Here is a 21,983-nt window from a genome sequence, read left to right on the forward strand (position 1 = left end):
CGCAGGCTATACGATACCTGGCAAACTAAAAAACCTTTGACTGGATGTTTGCCCTATGCACATTTGACAGTTCGAGTTTCTCAACTTTCATCTTTGCTGTGCTGATGAAAAGTTTGTAAGGGTGAATATAAATCAATATGCAGGTGTAGAGAACAATTGTGGGGATGTTGTGTTTAAGGCTAGTATCTTACATTAGCTGCCTCTGAGCTTTGCACAAATCTCTAATGTTTCTACAAGAAAGTAGAAAGCATGGGGGAAAACATTTTCTAGATCATATGACTCTGGATTGACTGCAATTCTTAAGTCCATTGTGAGTTCTGAAATAATATAAACACAATTACTTTCAGTATGTTTATTTTTTATTTCACTTTATTTTGGTGCATTACCGCATGAAAAAATACGAGAAATACATCATATGGCCAGAACTGCCACTTCAATACTTTAGCATACTGTTTCAAAGCAACACGTATTAGCAGTACATAAGACAATCATTAATTCCAACATAGTGGAAACAAGGAAAAAAACAAAACAAAGCATATGTACAAAAAAAAAGTCAATCCAAATGTTGTCAGTGCTTGGAAAGCTCATCCTTAATTACTATCCGCATACCCAAACATGTCACCAGTGCACCCACACACAATACACAGAATAAAAATGATTGAAAAATCTATAATTTTATGGCACAAATTTAATTTGTATAAAAAAAAACACTTCCATAATGCTATTTTACATACTGTGTGGCACTGAAATTGCCTGGAGACAACACTTGACTTGGTGTCAAAAAAAAGAAAAAGAAAAACAATCCATGAAGCATAAAATATTCTGTAAAAATAATGAGTGCAACAATTAAAAAAGACCAATTTTCGTCATGTATTTTAGTTTATGGTGTTGGAGGTGAAAGGTGAAAGGAAAATAAACCCTTCTTGGTGCAACAAGTTCATCCACCATTTGTTTGTTCTGCAGAAATGCACTCCTCAGTTTTACATGACAAACAACACTTATCTGTGTTACACATGGTTTCCATGGTTGCACCAGCCACCCATATAACAGCAATAAATGAATTACAATGATGCAAAACAAAGGCAAAAACTTAAGCTATGATAAACAGAACAGCTTCTGATACGACTGAAGCTGAAAAAAATACTACCAGCTGAACACTTTCACCAGTAACTATTTTATACTCTGTTTTTTTACGTCATCCATCCAGTTGTTGTCAGGTGCTTGTAATTTTTGTTTCAACAGAAATGTTTGCTCTGTAGGTTAGACTGGTTTAGGGATTTTGTATTCCCTTTACCTGTTTCTACCTTGAAGCACAAGTGCATGTGCATGTGTTCTCAGGGTTGCTGCTCAAAGAGTTGACTGAAGGACTAAAAGAAATATCAAATCGTGACAAAAGTTATGTAATCCCACAAAGTAAATTCTGCTTTGCTCAAATTCTGTAATTTTCTGCTAAACATACACTTTGAATTTACAAATAATATAATGCATATGTTGTAATGCAATCAATTTCTCAGTTAGTGTTATCACTAGACTAAGTGCACTAAAAAAGTAGTAAGTTCACAATCTGTCGAGTACAGTACTTACTGCTGTATGTTTTAGTACAGTAAAATCAGTGTGTGACATGAGCTCACATACTGTGGAAAAAAGAACTGTTGCTTTAAGCTCTTGTACTAGACTCAACATTTCTCTCAGTCATTGACACTTTCTTATGTTGCACAACCACTTTCTGGCTTCCTTGCAACTTGGGCGTGGTTGTCACAATGAAGTTCTCCGATGGACCTGCAGAATCTTGTGAACCAACGGAAAAATTCTGTGTCTTTACGTGTCTACCTTGATGTCTGACCTCCAAACCTGGTTCTACTGACCCGTGTCCAGCTTGAAAAACACCCGGTGCCAAGTGCACAACTTGCTCTCGACCTGAAGACCCATTCTCTACCAACACTTGTCTCCCTCTAGAGACGGTTCCATGTGAAAGACCTTGTACTACTTGCCCTGTCACCCCACCTAATCCGGCCGGTCTATCTACGAGGACCAAACCCTGAGAACTTTGGAGACCACCAACCTGCACCACTCCCTGACTAAGTCCAATTTGTCCTATTTGACCCACTGCCTGCTGGGGGGCCCCTGTCACAAGTACCATCTGGTTGTTGGGCTCGACTACATACATGGGTGTGGCAGCATAATACATAGTGGGCTGCTGTACAAGCAGTGTCTGACTGGGAATCATAACTTTGTCCTGGATGTGGACCTTGGGAAGAGTGGCTGAACTCTGAGCTTGTGTCTCCTGGATGATGGTGGACGATCCAGACACGACATTGGAGGTGTTGATAGTGTTGATGCTGACATGGTCCCTGTCTCGAATTGTTTCCCTGTCAGTATGGACATGTGTGTGGGTGGATACGGAGGGCCTGATAGGAGACAAGGGTCTGGGGGGAGGTACAGAAACCTTTGCATCCACAGTCTCCGTAACCAACGTTGACCCATGACAGATCTCAGCTAGGGTTTTGAATTTAGGCCCAAGGTCATTGAGGAAGGACAGGTCATTATCATTGTCAAGAAAGCTGAGGGAACCTACAGAACCTGCCAGAGACTCCTGACCTTCATAGTCATAGACCAAGAAACTGTCCTTCTGCTGGAATTGCTGTGCAGCATGGCTGGATTTCTGTAAACAGAAATGTTACATATTTAATTTTTATTAAAGAACTGTAAGACTTGGATCAGATTGAAGCTTTCTATTATGTTTTTTTATACTCACACTTGAGTAATACTGCCCCAGGAACTCATCAGACAAAGCCATCCCGTCAAAGGCCCCAGTCCTGTGTTTCTCAAACAGATGCTGTTGTCCCGTCAACATCCCACAACCTAAGAAGTCCTCCGTTTGCCCACGGGATTGGTTATACTGGTTGTACAGGTACATGTTCTCAGCTGTCATATTTGAAGTATTTATAACACCAGCTCCTCCTCCCAATTCAGTCAATCCTCCTGTGTACCCTCCCTCCCCATAGCCGTTGATGTTCCTGATATTTATTGTGCCACCGTCCACTTCCACTGGAGCATTTAGAAGAGGAACTTCCTGTGTGAAAAATGTTTAGTTCCCATGAAAGGTTGCAGCATTTTTGACCAATTTAGACATCTTCTGAATTTAAATTGGGATCCATTCACATCATAATTAAATCTAATCACATTACCTTGTCTTCCCCCTGTCCTTCAGTGTGATACGAGATCAGTTGTTGTTTTGTATCATACGGAATGGGCTTGAAATTTCCAGCGGCAGCTGCACCTCCGCACAGGCAGAACAGCAGCAGAAGGGGCAACACTGAAACAAAATATTTGTCAAGAGAACTTGATAAGAGTGTACTTGTCCAATAAAGTGAATTTACATCAATCATCAAAAGGGCTTCAACTCATGAGGAAAAATATGCGAGTCATGATCGAATACTTGCAGAAAATACTTGGGACCCACCCAAGCTTTGTAATCCCACCAAGCATTCCGCAACGTGTTCGAGCAAGGAACTTTGCCGAAGAAAGTTATTAATAATCTAACAAAATGAAAGAGAAAAAAAAAACCCCAACATGGTACTCACGCAACAGAAGCAGTAGTCCCAGGAGGAAAAGTAGAACACCTAAAGGTCCAAGACTTGAAGTTGATGTGCCACGTGCCACACAGGTTTTGGTGTTTTCATCGCAAGTACACACAACCACATCCATCACCTGATTATCAGCACAAGACTTCCCCTGCTGGTCTTTGATTTGGATTGCCACTTTGTAAATACCCGGCCACAAGTTTGATTGATCCCGAAGAATGGCGGAGGTCTCTGTAAAAAGATAAAACCCACATTTTAAAACTTGCAATGGGAGTTATAAAAAACTTTGGTATTTATAGAATAGTGCTATGCATATGTTGTTTGTACTGAGGTGACAAAACCAGTCTGCTAGAGTGAATGCAGACATTCAGCTATCAGAACAGCATAAGCCCAGGACAGACTCATGATGACAATGGTGGCTCCATTTCAACAGCAAAACTTGGAAATCAATGCCAACAATTGATCAATGTGAATAGAACATATCTAGACCTTGAATGTATTGCACCAAAACGAGGGGTACCAAATTTATTCAAAAGTCTACCTTTAATGAAAACCTTGAAGAGACTAAAAAGCCCAATGTAAAAGTGATCCTACTATTAAGTGGCTCCACTTTCCAGTCCCCTGTGCTGCTGCCAGGAATCACGGTGAACTCAAATGGTGCTGAATTAGGGAACTCATCTTCATCCACGGCAGTGACGTAAATGACATTGTCCTCGAAGCACACAGTTTGCGTCGTAGAGGTCAGTGTAGGACAGTGATCATTGAAGTCCTCCACCTGAATGGCTATAGTCCCTGTGGCAGTTTTGGAAGGAATATCTGAAAACCAACAAGAAGCGAGATTAATATTAGTTATCCTTACTTTAGGACAGTGATACCTTGAAAGTGAACTGAACTCACCGTTGCTGATGCATATAATTTTAGCATAATATGTTCCATTAACCAAGAATTTGGACTCTCTGTCAGGCAGTTTATTGAGCTTGATGTCTGCTGTTTTTTCATCAATAATCAACCAGTTGTCTTCATCACGTATTTTGGCATACCTGTAAACATGAATGTCCAGAAATGAGAAAAAAAACCCCAGAAGTTACTAAAGCAAAATGTATAAAATCAGTGCCACACGGAGATGCACCCTTCTGCTTCAGTAACATCTTAGTGCATATTTTTACCTCACGTTGGTGGCTGTTTTTAGAGTGTCACTATCAATTGCTGCATAGGTAGCAATGGTTTTATGAAGGGAAATGGAGGAGCTGTCTTCAGAGAGAGTCACCACTTTCACATTTGGTTGGAAACGTGGACCTTCCTTCTGATTGACCACATTGATTTTAATGGGATAGGATTTTTGGGGAATCGATCCTCCCTGGTATCCGCTGCCAAAGTTGTACTGCGCTTTGTTGGACACAGCCACACCCAAGTTGAGCACCTTTAGCTCCTCGTAATCCAAGGCCTGCAAATGAAATGATGTGAAGAATATGGAGTTCATATTAGCGCCTTTGTTACACTCGTTTGATCACTATGACTGATTACACTATAATTTCAGCTAATCAGAATGATTCTTCATTCTTTTACCTTGCGAATCATAATAATCCCTTCATTAGTTTTAGGATCAGTGGTGATGCTGAAATACCCAGCCTCATTCCCAGACACGATGTTGAAGACAGCCAGCCAGTTGTCCGTATGGATCATATCCATGTCAAGAGCTTTGATCCTCATCACCTCCGTGTTGATGGTGTTCTCTTCCACGCTGCCTTCATACTGCCAAGCAAAGCACCAACGACGGCTTTTGTAATCAAACACAATCACACAATGCAGTTTAAAGTGTTTGAACTATGTCACACCCACCGAGTCTCTTTCCAGGGTAGGAATATTGTCATTTATGTCCAGAATTTTGATTTCAACTTCTCCACTTCCTGTGAGTCCTCCTGCTTGCCCATCAAGGTCTGAGGCTTTTACCATCAACTTAAATGAATCTTGTTTCTAAAGAAAAAAGATGAGATGGTGAACTGATCAACATATTCTTGTTTTTTTTGATTGCAATAAAATTTTTTGACAGAAAATCATGAGTATTTGATTAAATATATCTGTAAATTCTCACTGACTGTGATTCAAGGTATCAGTAGAATTAACTCTGCTTGCTTTGTGCCATGAAATACATTTAGTATGACCGTAATACAAAAATAACAGCTCATAGAAAATGTGTTGACTTAGTGATTTGCTGTGTGACATCTATCTAGTGACTATTTTGTAAGCTTTTCCGATTAGTGGCTTTTATTACATTTGATGACAGAAGAAGAGTTTCAGGTCTGTGACTCACCTCCCTGTCTAGCGTGTTCTTCAAAACCATTACATCTCCAGTCTGGGAGTTGATGAAGAACATCCCAGCTGAGCTGCCCTGTTCCACGATGCTGTATCTGATCTTGGTGTGGAGCGTGTTCGCCTGATCAGCATCAGTAACGATGACCCTCATCACAACGGTACCTACAAATTAATAACATGCATGAAATACTGTGCATCATGTCAAATCTATTTTGCTGTCTCACAAACACTCTATAGATGCTTCACAATACCTGCTGCGCTTGATTCACTGACAGATCCAACCTGGTTAGCCGTAATGACAGGCGGACAGTCATTCTCGTCCACAACAGCAATTTTGAGGTCAAGATCCTTTTCTGCCATGCTCCCATCGGCATATTTTGCCATACCTTTTAACTGCAAAAAAACAACATTTCCTCACCGTGAATCTTAAAAACAATGCTATAAATGCTTCAGATTTTACAAACAAGATGTACAGAAGTGATCCTACCTGATAGAAGGGGATCTCCTCTCGATCCAGAACGCGGGAGATCTTCACAAAGCCGGTTTCTCGTATCACACTAAATGTGCCCACAGGTGGCTCATCAACACCAGGTCCCGAAAGATAGTAAAAAATTCTTGTAGAGTTCTCCTTATCAGAGCGAATCTGAAAAACAAATTAAGAAATGAATCGATAATGAATCCACCTGATTGAGATACATAGCCCTTTCCAGTTACAAAGAAAAGTTTAATGCTACTTATTTACCTGGAGACTTTTATTACAACCCAATGCACTTAATATATAAACAGTCAAACATATACAGGTATCTAAGTTATCGTCTGCTAGCTACCTGCTTAATTACACCTATAGCATGGCTGAGAGCCAAATACAATATCAAACTGAGAAAACTAATCCAGATAAGCTTCAGTCGCGTCTCGAAACAGATGACTCAGAACTGATGCATTCGTGAACACCTAAAGCTTGAAACGGCTTTATTGAAACTCATCAATGCCTGGGGACCAATAGACTAAAGTGGAATTCGGAGGATAACCTGTGATGGTGGGAAGTAATTACCTTGAGAATGGTGCAATAATGTGCACACAGACTGTCTATACAGTGTGATGGCTGCTTTTCATACATATATTTTTATATATATATAAGTATATATTTCTTATATGATTCTGGACAGTGGAAAAATTTGGTTTTAACAAACAAAGTACACACCCTGGCGATACTGCTCAAGCCAGAGTAATCATGGTTCTCCTTCAGCTGTCGAGGAGCGACGATCCATTCCCTCTTCTGTCTCTGCAGCGCTGGCTGACTTCCTCTGACCCACACAGGAGTGAGCTGCAGGTAAAACCAGAGGGAGGAAACACTAGATCCTCGATCATGTGGCTCATGTATAAATGATGTAGCAACCACACACACACACACACACACACACACACACACACACACACACACACACACACACACACACACACACACACACACACACACACACGTTGTCGACAAATAACAGTCAACCAGGAAAGAAAAAAAAATTCTCTTCCCTTCATTTTTTGTGTTGGAAAAGCAGAATGTCTTCACATAAAATCATTCAAACATTTTTTTATTACAGAAAGAAAAATCTGAGTTGACCTGTAACAACCCCCCCACCCCCCCACCCCCTGTGTTTTATTCAAGGAGAAATTCCACTGCTGGAGAGGAAGTAAAGAAATAAACTGATTCTTTACAATGACATGAATTTGCGCACCTACTCTCTCCTTTCCCTCCACCACAGGACAGCCACACCTGTTTGCGATCAGTCCATTCTAGATCATTCATAAATCAAGCCAGAAGCAGATGGTTTCACCTACCGTGAAGAACAACACCAGAATAGTAAAAACGCAGCATTTCAGCAGTGGAGCCATCGTTCTGAGAAAAACACGGACTTTTTTTTAATCCTTCAGCTGGAGCTTCAGACTTTTCTCCGTCTACCCCGGTCCTCTCTCTCTCGGTTTCGCTCAGACTTTGACCTTTTGGAGGTGCGGCCAAGTTTTTTTTTTTGTTTTTTTTTTAAGCAGCAAGAGGCGGTTCCTCTCTCCGTTTGCTTCTCACCAGCTACTCCTGATAACAGGCAGAGAAGGGAGGAGGAGGTGGTGTGTCCGCATTTCATTGCGGTAACGTTTTCAGCGCAGACTATTGTCTGTGGGCTGGAAGGGAGGGGAGAGGAGAGGGAGGAGAAAACAGACCCGACCGGGGGGAAGTCCGCTCCAAGGGACTTTCAGGTCTCCGTGTGTGTGTCTTTTACAATAAATAGAAGAAAAAACAGAACAAAAACTACAAATAGGAAAACTTTGGGATTCAACATTACGGGATGAAATCCAAGCTCCAATGGGGCTCCTTTACTAAAATGGCATTACAGTAGTTAAAAAAGAAAAGAAAAAAAGCCTGCTACTTGTTTTGTAAGACTTTTTAATCTGAACTTTTTAATAAAGATTTTCATAGTAAAATTACAACTTTGTTCTCATAATACATCTTTATCATAATAATTACAATTTAATCTACAACTTTTCTTTGTTAACTCACTGTGGCTCTATTTCATACTGTCGCAACATGTTATACCAAGTACCATTGATTTGTCCTTCATTTTTTTGGCAAAGGTGTCAATCACGTGACTGCCATTCAACTCACTGACAGAAGAGTCTAACAGGTCATTATGGTCTAGATTGACGAGAGTATAGTTGGGAACAAATCAGGGAAAGAAATGTGAAAATATTTTTGTTTAAATTTGCATAAATGTGAGTTGTTGGGTTTTTCTTTTTTATACAAGGGAATATAATGAATATATTGAAATCTATTCTTCATTTATTCAGTTTAAATTGTTTTGGAGTCATTTTCCACCAGCATACTCACTTATCTGTAAAATTTAACCTGTGCCTGTGAAATTCCCAAGTAGTGCACCTCTGTCTCTGGAGTCACCAGTCATAAACATTCAGCTGCAGACTGGATTGTGTGTGTCTGCAGGTGTGCATGTGTGTGTGTGTGTGTGTGTGTGTGTGTGTGTGTGTGTGTGTGTGTGTGTGTGTGTGTGTGTGTGTGTGTGTGTGTGTGTGTGTGTGTGTGTGTGTGTGTGTGTGTGTTTCAGCTGTTCAGGCAAGGGGAATGAAGCTACAGCTCATTGTAAGTGAGAGTTTGTGTTGCTAAGATACATGCTACCTTCTCTCTTGGAGTCCAGTGGTGTGTGGGAGAGAAAACACAGAATAGTTTTGTTTCAGCATATTATACCATTGTTCAAAGTAATTTATTTGATTTTTTTTTGTATATTGCATTAGTTTATTTCTTTGGCAAGGACAGAATATAGAAATACCAGCGTTAATGAAGGAATATTCTCTTGTTGGCAATGACACACGCTGCCAAACGTCACTGCTAACTCATCTGAAACACCCCGACAGCTGTCTCACATTTTACTGTAAACTTTGAGTCATCTGATGTTAAATATTTGACAGTAAAAGCATCTGCTTTGTGATTAAGAATTTATTCTTTTGACATTTGCAAGCTGCGTCATGCAACAAAATGAGCACAAAGGCCAACAGGTGGCTGTTGTGATATGACGCTTGTATGAGTTGTATGTCTGAAAATAAGGGCGAACCTTAAAACTCAATTGAGATCTTGTAATTTTTTATTTGGAATGGGTCAGATCGAAACTTAAAAATTTGAAATCCCACAAAAAAATGTGAATTATCGGGTCTGTGTTTGTTAGAATGCAGCAAAGTGAGTCTGCTATAGAAACAAGGTGTGTCGTAGGTCTGTCTAGTTTGACCAAACGTCTTGCAACATTTCTCTTCAACATACCTCTAAAAAAACAACTTCACTGTTGGTGCATTGGATATTCTGACAGACCAAAAACATATAGTATATGCTGTTATACTAGTTAGCAGTCCTAGCAAGAATATCATGTTAGGCAGACTTATTAATTATGATTTAACAACTTTGAACTGTGCGCTAACTCAAAAACCAATATCCTTTTTGTATTGCCTTTATTTATACTTCCTATTATTAAAAAAAAATACACCTCTCCGGAACTAAGTAATCTTCTAACAAATATAACTGAATGAAGTTTTAATGTTGTTGGCTGCCTTTTAGTATGATGTCAGCTAATGTTATTGTCAAGGAGTGTCAGGCTAACAAATCAGTAATTTATGTGCAGTGGTGCAAGTTGTGCATTAATAATCACATAGATATTAGTCACATCACTCTCACACAAACACCAGTCAGCCACTTGTCTCACCCAAATATGAACCCTTGCATATGATTCCTATGCCACACCCGGCCTCCCTCCGGCACTTGTTCAGTGTTCAGACTTGGGAGGAGTAACTTCGTGAGGTGGACAAAAGTTTCTTACCTCAGGGGTACACACGTTGCAACACTTTCACAAACCAAACAACGTAAACTCACTTCTGCATAGATGCTCTGTCTGAAAACATCTGTTGACAAAAACATCCAGAGTTTGTTTCATCTGGAAATCTTGAGCACCAAAAACATCCCTTTCTGAATTCAGGTCATTTTTATGACTTAAAATAAAAGAGTAAAAGTTCATTTTAGCATGAAAAAAAGTGATACTGTCACAAATTCACAGTGTGTGGAGTGTTTAAGTATCGAGGTATGACTGCACCCATTCACTCCCTGAAGTTCAGGCCTGTCTCGTGACGGTGCACACCTTTATGTCATCATGCAAGTTGACATTGCTGACAATTCCAGCACAAGATGATTTGAATGAAGTCATTGAATAACAGGAAGATTTTGTTTTTAAATCTTTCATAGGTCTGGAGTCTTCCTCTGAATGTCAGGCCCAGTTAGGTTTTTTCAAAAGGTTCTTAAGCATTGTTCTATTGTATCTTTTTTGTTGGAGACGGAAATTAATCATAGTTCCAGTAGGTTATCAAGAAACATGTTTCTGTTCTCCTCTCTGCCCAACTACTGGTATTGGAGAACAACATCTTTCTATTTTTATTTTATTATAGGAGAGACAGAAAGGTATTTTGCTGAGTCTGTTTTTCATTTCTGCTAAGAATCTGAGCCCTGAGCCCTTTCATTATGTCCACACCCACAACTCACAGTCTTCAGACATTTTCCCTCACCTTTCCTGTTGTAGCCTCCACACAGTGTGACTTCCCAAGTGTGCTTAAAAAAAAAAGATCCAAGTAGGACATGCTTTATAGGACATAGCCCCAGTATTTCTGGCTCTGACTGCACTCACTCTTTTTTTTTTTTATCAGAGGTTTATAGAGATAGTGAGCTATTTGTTGAGGGAAGGGGGCCTCCCCCACACCAGTGTCCTTTCAGCATTGCATTCCTGCAGCGTTAAATGAGGAGCCTGATTCTGTTTCTTTTACCCTTGAACGCTTCAGTGGAACTGGTAACCGGGGGTCAATATTATGTTCAGAATTTCTGGATAGTCTTGAAAAACATGAATACAAAACAAGCACATTAAATGAATATTAACTATTCCTCTGCAGCTGAGACTCTTCCTCAGCATTAGAACAATCCAACACACATAAGAGTTGTTTTAAAACCATTTGGGAACTGTATGGCGTCTGCCTTTTGTTTTTTCGTTTTGTTTTGATGTCTTTAATTCATATCCTAAATCAAAAAAGTTAAACTGGATCAATATTCAGACAATGTTTCCCCCTACTGGCAGAGGAAAAGCTGAACTTTGTGGGAGTTGACGCGTTGCGCACACAGTAACAGGACACTGGGAGCCGTTCCAAGGTGCTTCGCCTGCCGATCCTAAACCAGGGAGGCCAGAAGACTGGGTGGGGCGGTTTGTCAAGGTGTGTCTGCGTACTGGCTTTGTCGGCAGCGAAAGAAACCCGACGAGAGCGCCCGCACAGGGACAAGTGCAGGGAAGGACTTATTTCTTCTCATGAGCTTCACGTTGACATCATTAGATTCCTCCGGTCGATCCAACTTCCGTGGTTTCCTTCGTCGGACAAATTCCACAGTTTTAAACTCAAAGAAATGGATAAAGTCTTACTTTTCACCCTCTGCGTCTTGGTGAGTGCGTCTTTAAAAAAAAAAAAAAAAAAAAAAATCCTCTGTGCGTAAATATCGAAACCGGTGTAACCTCAGATCATCGCCATTATTACCATATGTCTAAGGCGCATAGAGTATTCTAACTTTACTTGCATATAAAGTATCGATATGCATTAATGTGCTTTTAAAAAAAAAAAAATCAATATGGATGTTTCCAACCCACTTTCTGCTTTAGTTCCTGTCCTGCGTGGAGTCATGTACATTTCTGCCAGTTATGGATGTGAATGTGTCAAAAACAATTAATCGTGGAGACCAAGTCGCAAAAGGTACATAAATGATTGTTTATTTGTTGAATATTTTAATCACTTTCAGTTTTATTTATTTCCATTATTGTGTGTTTTTTCCTTACCCCCTCCCCCTTTACTCCCACCCTCCCTGTCTTGACGGGTTTCAGTTGAATTCAAAGACTGTGACATGAATTCGCTGCACCTACAGTCGGCGGACCCTGATTTTACAATTACTGTCAATGGAGAGATAATCGCGTTGAATCCCGTGGCCGTGGGAGGAACACGGCGCACGTTTTTCGTGCTCGTTCAACTCGACGTCGGACTGAAAAGTGTGAAAGTGAACCTGATGTTCAGCCTTTTGCAGGAGGAACAGGTAACGTTACGCGCGTTCGTTCGTCTGCGCGTCTTTACGAGCCGTGAATGGATCCGTGTGTGTTTTCTGTGTGACAGGAGACAAATAAAGGCATCTTGAAGCGCTTCAAGAGACGATGGAGCCCCCCACCCTTCAACATATTGGAGAACGACCTGGGACCTTATCCAAAAGACATAGAAGAGGTAGTTGAAGGTTGTTTTTTTGTGGTTGTTGCATTGTGGTGTATTGAAGGTACAAATACATTCACAATTTAAATAATAATCGATTTTACTTGCTTTTCTTTTCTTCCATTTTCTCTTGCTGGATGGTAAATGACTCTCACGCCCAGACACACCTATAAATACCATTTATGCAATCATTAATAACTTTGGTACATCGTTAGATTCCATTCAGTAGACTTTAAATCCTGACCCATTTTTAGGCAACATGAGCTGAAGGAAGCCACAAAAGGTTTCCATAACTGATATTTAGATCCTGAATTAATGCATCTGTGTTTGTGTTTTCTTGTTAATGTGTGAATCACTTATTTTATTTGTAGATCACTTCGGATTCGGCAGCTACCCACAATGTCTACTACACCTTCAGTGGACCTGGTTTTGATGAACACCCAGTGGGAGTGTTTACTCTCCACCGGGAGACTGGTATGCTAACTGTGCACAAACCAGTTGATCGTGAAGAGTTTCCATCATTTACAGTGAGTCTAGAACAGTAAAGTATTTTTCTCCAAGAATTTATTTGATTAGTATTTCCTGGATTTATTGTTTGTTTCACAAATGCAATTAAAAAAAAGGAAAATCACGCTCTAACATTTGAGAGCAAAATACATGTTTATATATGAATTAAGCATTAAACTAAAACTCAAAAGTGTTACATTTGTTTACCTATTCAAGTGTATTTATCTTGGCTGATGATGTTTTTGTGTTGTGTAGTTGATTACAAACGTTTATGACAGAAGAACACATGAAAAGACAGACGATGCTTTGCCCATCATCATAATCGTCGATGACGTGAACGACAATGCGCCAACATTCTCTGACTCACTGCAGATCACCACATTGGAGCAAAGCAATGCAGGTGAGCAACCAGAAAATACACAACAATTAGAAATCTGTGAGGTAAATCCTCGCTAAAAGTTTCCAAATGAAGAAATGGGACCGTATTTTGATATATTAAGACTTTTGTATACAACAGTGCACAGTTCCCATACAAATATTTTTTATTTTGAATTGCTTTGCATGTAAATAAGCCTCATACTCACACGTACTGTAGATGTTAATGCAAAGCACCTCTTGAATATTAAAGCTTAGAAAGGAGACTTGTGATAACGAATGTGCAACGAAGAAGACGAAAACCGAGGACAGGAACTTTTCTGATACAGAAATTGAGGTTATTGTAGGTGAGGTGGTTGTAAACACCAATTGTTCTTCCATCCTCTGGCAAGTGTCCCTGCAGTATTTACATGTATGATGATCAGAGTGACGAATGTGCTCTGCAGAATGATCGCAATCGGCTGTATCCCACGTCATCATGTGAAAAAAGAAGTTTGGTGGCAAATGTGGGACACAGCGCTGATGAAATGTAAAGCCCAACTTAAAGAGTGAACTTTTCAAACAGAAGGGTTCACTGGGAATAGATGAAAACACCAGTATGACTTACCCTGATGGTTTGAATGTTAATGCATTATGAACCTCTAATTAGCATGGTGTCATAGGGAAATTTAAAGTATTGGAGGCATCATTATACAATCTGTCTTACCTCAATTCACCTCCTGTCTTTGCAAGTTCTTGTGAATCTGCACACATTTGCTTTTCTGTTGATCCTGATTTAACCTTTGAAAGTTGCATTTGCAGACTTCCAGAACTAACAACTCTGAATTTACTTTTTACTACAGGTACAGTGGTAGGAAAGGTGAATGCTACAGACAGAGACCAAGAAGGAACCAGTCATGTGAAGATCAGGTATACTCTCTTGGATGGATTAGACAGGTTTTCCATAAACTCAGAAACAGGCGTCATTACCACAGTCACAAACTCCCTGGACAGAGAGGTGAGCACCCACACCGATATATTTATGATGGATTCCATTTGGTCTCTTACCTCATATTTAACACGATATTTACATTTTATGTCATATTTTGTTATTTTTATTTCAGGTGAAAGACAAGTACCTGGTTACAGTTCAAATCAAAGACATGGATGGAGCAGTGAACGGTCTGTCCAACACAGGAACAGCAACCATTACTCTGGCCGACATCAATGACAACCCGCCAACCTTCACAAAAGCCCTCGTGAGTGTTCAGCAGCCAAACACCATGAAATCAAATCTTAATATTTTGTGACAATAACATGAAACACACCAGGTACATTTTATGTTTATAAAGTTTTTTTTGAAACATGTCTGTCGTGTGATTATGATTCCCTTTTTTTTTGCTTTTTTTCTGTAGTATGAAGCCAATGTCAAAGAGAATGAAGTTGATAAACTTGTCCTCCGAATTCCTGTTGAAGACAAAGACTTAATAAACACACCAAACTGGGTTTCCAAGTTCATCATCACTAAAGGGAATGAGAATGGACATTTCAGAATTGATACTGATCCCAAAACAAATGAAGGCCTCTTATATCTCACGAAGGTGAATAAGATTTTAACATGATGCGACAACTTATGAGGAAAGATGTTGACAGCAGATTTGTATTCATTGCATATCCTTTGTTTTTGTAGGCCATAAATTATGAGAAAACCCAAAATGTAAATCTAGAGATCTTGGCACGTAATGTAGCTGAGCTGACCGGCACCAGTGCCAAGTGGCAAACGGTCCCAGTGGCTGTCGCTGTCTCCAACATCGATGAGGGTCCAGAATTCACGGCTCCGACCATCCGCTTCAACGTCAAAGAGAACACACCGAATGGCACGCTGATAGGAAGCTACACGGCCGTAGATCCTGAGACCAAGAGCAGTCAAGGCATCACGTGAGCCACCTGTCTTCCTGTGTGTTCTAAAGAAATTAACTTGGGAGTATTGCTAAACAACTGATCCTTAAAGAATCCTACTCAGTTTTGTACTTCCTTTAAACACTTGAGGGCACACTTTGACTGCTCAATTGATGAATGTGTAGCTAATGCACAAATGCATTTTCTTCACCGCCTCTCAGCTATTACAAGATTTCCGACCCAGGCTCCTGGATCAACGTGGATAAAAACACAGGAGAGCTGAGGGTAGCAAACACCATCGACAGAGAGTCACATTTCGTCCAGGATGGAACTTACAACCTCACCATGAAGGCTGTTGATGCTAGTAAGTAGCATTTAAAGGCTGCTTCTTTGTATTATGAGAAAAGCATGGAGTCCACAAGGTTGATGATCCTTTTCAAAGAAGCCACAGACTTATTCAGGTGTACACAGTTGCATAAGTTCATTTATGTTGATATCCATTTAGTTTAGCAAATATCCAGCATGCTCCTACCAAGAGAAGTGCGGTTTGAGAAAGTGTCTCGCCTACCTGTTGACTCATCACAGATGACACATCTGTAATCGTGAGGACTCAAGGACGCGAGTTTAATGAGTTCACCTGCTCCACCCTTGCCAGTATCTGTCTGAACTAAACAGTCAGAAATGTACCCGGCTTTGTGAACACCTGTTGACGGGACATGTGACAATTGTTGAAATGACTCACAGTTTTATGGGTTGGAGTTTTTTGATTTTATATTAGATGATATATATTATGTTAAACACATTAGCTGTAACGGTTCCTACAGGCTATATTACTTTTAAATTATGTGGGGTAACGTGAGCCTTCTGGGTGATGACTTCGTTTCCATGGCTGCTTTGTTACCTGAGGATGGTTTCTGAATATATTTCCTGTTGTGCATTGTGCAGCTTTCAGTCAAAGACATGTGAGCTCAAATTTTAATTTGCACATATAGAGAACAAAACAAACCATTTAAGAAGATACATACACAGAACACACCACTAAATGAACAGTTCATGTTGTGACTGGTCCCACTTCAACATTCCCAGTAGTCATCATACCATGTTGGAGACTAGTAATGAAATGGAGTAAAAACATTTGCAGTTGTTTAAAAGACAGTTTTGAATAACAATTATGAATTTGAATTTTTTACAGGATTTCAGGAACCATGTTTTTTCATTTTATTTTATATTGAAATATAGTCATTAAATCCTGTTGAGAGATTATTAAATGAGAAATATCAATTTGCATGAAGTCTGAACAAATACAGGAACGGTTTTGGGTCATGCCCTCTGATGCAGCGTGCCGATGCTGCGTACGGGGCTCTTGGCACTAATTGGTCCCTGTTGATGGCTTTTATAGTGGATTCATCTTGATTCCATGCATTTCTTATATAACATAACAATTAAACCTATTAATCTATACATACTTAATCTGATCTGATAGTTAATCTAATCTGAGTCTTTTTTTTTGATTGTTTCAAAACCACAAATTAGTTTGTTTGGTAAAAAGGCTTCCTTTAAAAATGACACTTAAATGATGTCATTTCTAGACAACAATGTACTGGTAGACAAGAATAGAAATCGTCTTGAGACTATCTGTGCAAACATTTTCACCACATGCGATAGTTAAGACTGTTGCGACACTCTGATCCTGTGAAAATTGGCACAAGGGCGTGAATGGGTGGAGTGTGCCGCCTGCAGCAGTTTGAATAGTGAGAGGATGACGTTTACGACAAGATGAGCACATTTCAAAAATGCCTTTCCACCTGTGAATGGAGCACACACTGAACCCCTTATGTGTGCAGTAACTTGATCTAGTTGTAGTTTTGCATCGTTAGCTAACAATCGCTCTTGTTGATCTACGGCACCAGCACACACACACACACACACAAGGGGCCTTTAGGCATGCAGATATATAGTGAGAGGTAGAATGGCGGGTAGCTCCTTCATGGTGTGCCCCCATAAGCAATTTATAAAGGGGATGGTGCCTTGCTCAAGGGCACCTCGGTGGTGCTCAGGAGGTGAGCACCACCGTTTGTCATTTACCCCGCCTTTTGATTGTGATCATCTCATCTACAAGAAAATAGATATATTTAATTTTGCTGCATCACTTAATCAGTCCACTGTATATTCTTCAACAAATCCCTTTCTTGTTAAAAAAAAAAATGGACCAAGTTAACTACAATATAAACTCGCATTTTATCTGATGTAATCTGGATTGATCATGTTAACACAAGACACGCTTCAGCAGCCAATTCCGGTACTAAGATCCAGCTGATGTGTTTTCAGGCTCCAAGACGGGAACAGGAACCGTCATCATTGTGGTGGAGGATGTCAACGACAACATGCCAAAGCTCCCCAGTAGTGAACTGGCGCTGTGTGAGAAGGAAGGACAGTTTGGCTCCGTGCTGGTTGTAGCTGAGGACAAAGACCAGAGCCCCTTCTCTTCCCCCTTCATCTTCAGTTTACCACCGGATCACGATGGAAAATGGACCGTGACAAAGTATAATGGTAGGTGGACCCATATAATCAGTTCCATAAACTAAACACCAATGTTACAACAACTTTCTGATGGTGAAAATGTTTAGATACATTTTTTTTAGTTATAGTTTAGTTGTTTTTTTTTCTTTAATAATATGTTAATCCCAGCTTGCATCCTGTCATGGCATCTGTCTGTTACTAGAGACATGTTTAAACTTGGTTTAACATTGTAGAATCACCTCTAAAAGCCTGGCTGACACACAGCTCTGTGAGAGCTGTGAAGTAAGGAAAAGAGCCAGAGGCAGGCATAACAACTCTTGTTTATAGCTTGATAAATAATGATTTTTTTAATGGTAGTATTAATGTTAGTAAAAAAAAAATTAAATGGTTTTGGTAAAAAGTAGGGAAACAACTCATGAAAACATAAATCTGTCTTTCAGAATGGATCTTACCAACAAGTAAATGTATTTATTGTTTTTAAAGTAAAACCCCTGGTTATGCTACAGGGTATTTATGAAATTATCGGATCATTAGCATTTAATGCAGATCAGTATTAGAAGCTGAACACTGCAACATTTTGAGGTACAGCTGAATCGTCCTCCGCGATATTTCCGATTGTTTATTGCTAATTTTAAGGTTTTTGTAACCACAGCCATAAACAAATAAGTCAAAAGACATCAATAAGTAAGTAAGTAAGTAAATAAAATAAATAAATAAGTACAGCCAGTGGGGAGAAAACTATGAAACTGAAAGGTGAAGCATAAAGTAACAGCAAATTGAAGTTGTACCAAGGAAATTTACTCCAACAAAATACTTGTGCGAGAGAAACTTGTTAAGTTCCAGGTCTAGAATTAAATTATAATCAAGCTTTAAAAATCAAATTTCAGTATATTTTAGCAAAATGAATGCAAAATCTGAGACATTTTGATGAAGATTTAAAATAATAAGCTAAATGGAGATTTTACTGATGAACGATTAACATCTGCCTCCTGGTGGACAAATGTGGCATCTCTAAAGAGCTGTGGGTTACTCCTGATCAACTCTATGATCAACCATTATTGATAGCTAAATAAAATATTCATGCACCTTCTGATATTGGCTTGTTTTTGTGTGTTAAAGTTCTAAACATTGTGATCAACACTTGTGATTATTCTTGAACAGTTTACTGGGAACTTGAGATGTTTTCTCCAAGAAATATTCATCCTCTCATTCATTTCTACCCAGACACTACAGCTACCTTGTCGCAAGTCAAAGATCTTCCTACTGGGATATACGAAGTTCCTGTTGATGTGAAGGATCTGCAAGGATTTGGTCAAAAGCAGGTGGCGAAAGTACGGATCTGCCAGTGCAGGGAGGGTGTGTGCTTGGCCAAGGACACATCCTCATCACTGGGGCCACTGGCTTTACTGGCGATGCTGTTGCCTCTGGTCCTTCTCCTTTTGCTCGGTGAGTCCTCCGCCACCTCAAGCACCTGCAGAATTGTATAGGCTTCATTGTTTATATAATAAACAGGGATTTGTGTGTGTAGTGTCATTGTTCTCGCTTGTGATGCGCACGCTGAGCGAAACGCTGTTCAGTACGAAACACAATCATTTCTAACATGCTTGCTCTGTTGTTCTAGCTTTACTCCTCATCTTTTTCTGCGTGACAAAGAAAGAGAAGATGGAGTTTGAAGATGTAGGTGACAGCGGTGGAATCCTGCTCAAATCAAACACCGAAGCCCCGGGGGAAGAAGTGGTGAGGACGATTATGAAAGCATTGCCTGGGCTCATACCAACAAAAATGACAAGTTTATATTTTTGCCTGCCTTACTTCAGTTATTTTTAATTGTTTCTTGAATATTTCTTATTATTTTTGTCAGGATTCTAGTCTCATCACTGTTCCCACTCTCGGGGTGGACTCAGGAGTTAAGGACTCATTCAAGGGTTCCATGGGGAACACTGGATGGCAGGGGAACAAGACCTCCAGCATAATGGGAGTCATGGACAATGGGATATACAAGTCTGGTGTTGTCACAAACAATGTTCAAGATTACTATTCCACCCAGTATGACAACCAGTATGGTACTCAGCAGTTTAATGGAGGTCAGTTTGTTGGCGGTGGTGTGGACTTTGACAGCAGGTACTTCACCCAGAACTCAGGTTTTCATCACCTCTGGCAAACAAATGGCCGCTATCTACAGCAGGTAATGTTGAGATTCTGAATGCATGTAGAACAGTAAAGAAAATATGTCTGATAGTGAAAGAAAAACAAAAAAGTTTGCCAGAATTAATACATTCTTTGTTAACCATAAGAGCTTAGGTAACTCTTGTATATAATAGGACCTTCTTTGTCTAAGACACTGGTCACCAACCTTTTTTGTACCACGGATTGGTTTAACATAAGACAATATTTTCACGGGCCGGGATTTAAGGTGTGGTGGATAAATTCAACAAAATAAAATGGTACGATCAGCATAAAGCCAGTTTTTTTTTCTAAATATAATAAAAAAATGTGAATCCAATGTGTATTCAAATCCTCATAAAATCGCGCCAACGTTTGTTTTTTATTCGTTTTGCTATTTTGGAAGTGTCTTCCCAGCAGCTAGCAAGGTAGCTTGGGTAATTTTCCAAAACAAAACATTATTTGGAATCAGATAATAACTAAACGTAAATCATGTAAGTTTTGTGTTCTTTCTGTGCGGCCTGATCCCGTTGTGCGGCCTGAGGGTTGGGGACCACTGCTCTAAGACATGATAGTATCTTTTGTAAACTTTCACATTTCTAGGCTTCTTTATGAGAAATATTACTCTTCCGACTTGCGGGTGAAGTGTTTGTTCACTGTGTAATACCTGACTGCCAGTCACATCCTGAGCAGACTCTTGTTATCACACGGTGCAGTATTTCCCCTCTCCTGTTGCTGAGGCTTAGCCCATGTCAAATAATTACACACTTCCTGATCCTTCCACTTTGTCTTGCAGAAGCTGGTCTCGCTGGGAACCGAGGATGAGCGGTATGCCGATGACATCATCCACAGCTACAAGTTCGAGGGGGTGGGCTCTGCAGCTGGATCCGTCGGATGCTGCAGTAACCACGGCGACAGCGACAACCTCGACTTCCTAAACACGATTGGTCCGAAGTTCAAAAATCTAGCAGAAGTCTGCAAAAAGACATGAACAATAGAGCTTGGGAAAAAAAATGGTGTTGATGTTTTCTTTTTAAAACTGTACAGGAAGTTGAGGGGCCTTGGATCAGAATGCTTGGAATGCCCCTGAACACAAATGACAAATAGAACAAGCAAGCGTGTTGCACTGCTTTGCTACTGCTGTTTTGTTTTAAATTTTATCATCTTCACAGCTTTTTGGTTAAAAAGAGTTTTTTGCACTGAAAACTGCAGCTTCAATCAGTTGTACATAGTTTGTGCTGCATCGTGTTTGTTGTTTGCCTTTAGAGTATTGGTTTTCAATCCACCTGTCATCAGCGACACGCCTGCTTATCCACATGGAGGGTGGCAGGGGAATGTCTGTGCAGGTTCATAATGGTAGCTGTATTGACATATAGCGTTAAAGGGTGTGGGGTTTTTTTTTCTATCGATTGCTAACAATTTAGGGGTTTTGGTCAATGTAGTTGATTGTTTTAATTCACACGGAATGACAGTTTTAAAATGTTAGTTTTGATAGCTATTTTTCACAAAAAAAAGAAGAAAAAAAAGACAAGACAAATACCTGAAACAATAAAATGCTAAAACTGACTTTTTGTATTATTTGACATGAAAATACTTACATGCAAAGCACACACTGACTATTATTAATTCAGACAATAATGACTATTCAGTGCTAGATTTCAGTGGTAATGATTCATACAGTGATTATCTGTGTAAACACTTGTGGTCTAGTTGAGGTTGTTGTAACATTCTGACCGTGATCCTTTGAAAGTCGGTACAAGGGTGTGAATGGGTGGAGCGTGCTGACACTGCTGCAGTTTGAACAGCACAGTGTACCAATGA

At 39.8% G+C, this 21,983-nt stretch overlaps 2 protein-coding genes across 2 annotated transcripts; one reads left to right on the plus strand and one right to left on the minus strand.

Moving 5' to 3' along the window:
* Window positions 1-347: 347 nt before the first annotated feature.
* Window positions 348-7,894, minus strand: LOC137612079 (desmoglein-2-like protein). Its single transcript, XM_068340403.1, has 14 exons — window positions 7,734-7,894; window positions 7,099-7,221; window positions 6,385-6,540; window positions 6,149-6,290; window positions 5,896-6,059; window positions 5,424-5,558; window positions 5,151-5,336; window positions 4,751-5,028; window positions 4,482-4,624; window positions 4,179-4,400; window positions 3,585-3,815; window positions 3,189-3,316; window positions 2,756-3,073; window positions 348-2,662 (listed from the first exon to the last, which is right to left on the minus strand). Exons 1-14 carry the CDS (start codon window positions 7,785-7,787, stop codon window positions 1,658-1,660), a joined length of 3,285 nt encoding a protein of 1,094 aa, XP_068196504.1. The 5' UTR covers window positions 7,788-7,894; the 3' UTR covers window positions 348-1,657.
* A 3,632-nt stretch (window positions 7,895-11,526) lies between these two features.
* dsc2l (desmocollin 2 like) lies at window positions 11,527-21,728 on the plus strand. Its single transcript, XM_068339899.1, has 16 exons — window positions 11,527-11,913; window positions 12,128-12,218; window positions 12,347-12,552; window positions 12,630-12,734; window positions 13,091-13,246; window positions 13,482-13,626; window positions 14,444-14,598; window positions 14,705-14,839; window positions 14,996-15,181; window positions 15,271-15,518; window positions 15,701-15,843; window positions 17,808-18,029; window positions 19,224-19,445; window positions 19,621-19,736; window positions 19,861-20,184; window positions 20,959-21,728. Exons 1-16 carry the CDS (start codon window positions 11,878-11,880, stop codon window positions 21,151-21,153), a joined length of 2,685 nt encoding a protein of 894 aa, XP_068196000.1. The 5' UTR covers window positions 11,527-11,877; the 3' UTR covers window positions 21,154-21,728.
* Window positions 21,729-21,983: the final 255 nt, after the last annotated feature.

Source organism: Antennarius striatus, chromosome 18 (genome assembly GCF_040054535.1).
Source record: "Antennarius striatus isolate MH-2024 chromosome 18, ASM4005453v1, whole genome shotgun sequence".
Taxonomy (NCBI): Eukaryota; Metazoa; Chordata; class Actinopteri; order Lophiiformes; family Antennariidae; genus Antennarius; species Antennarius striatus.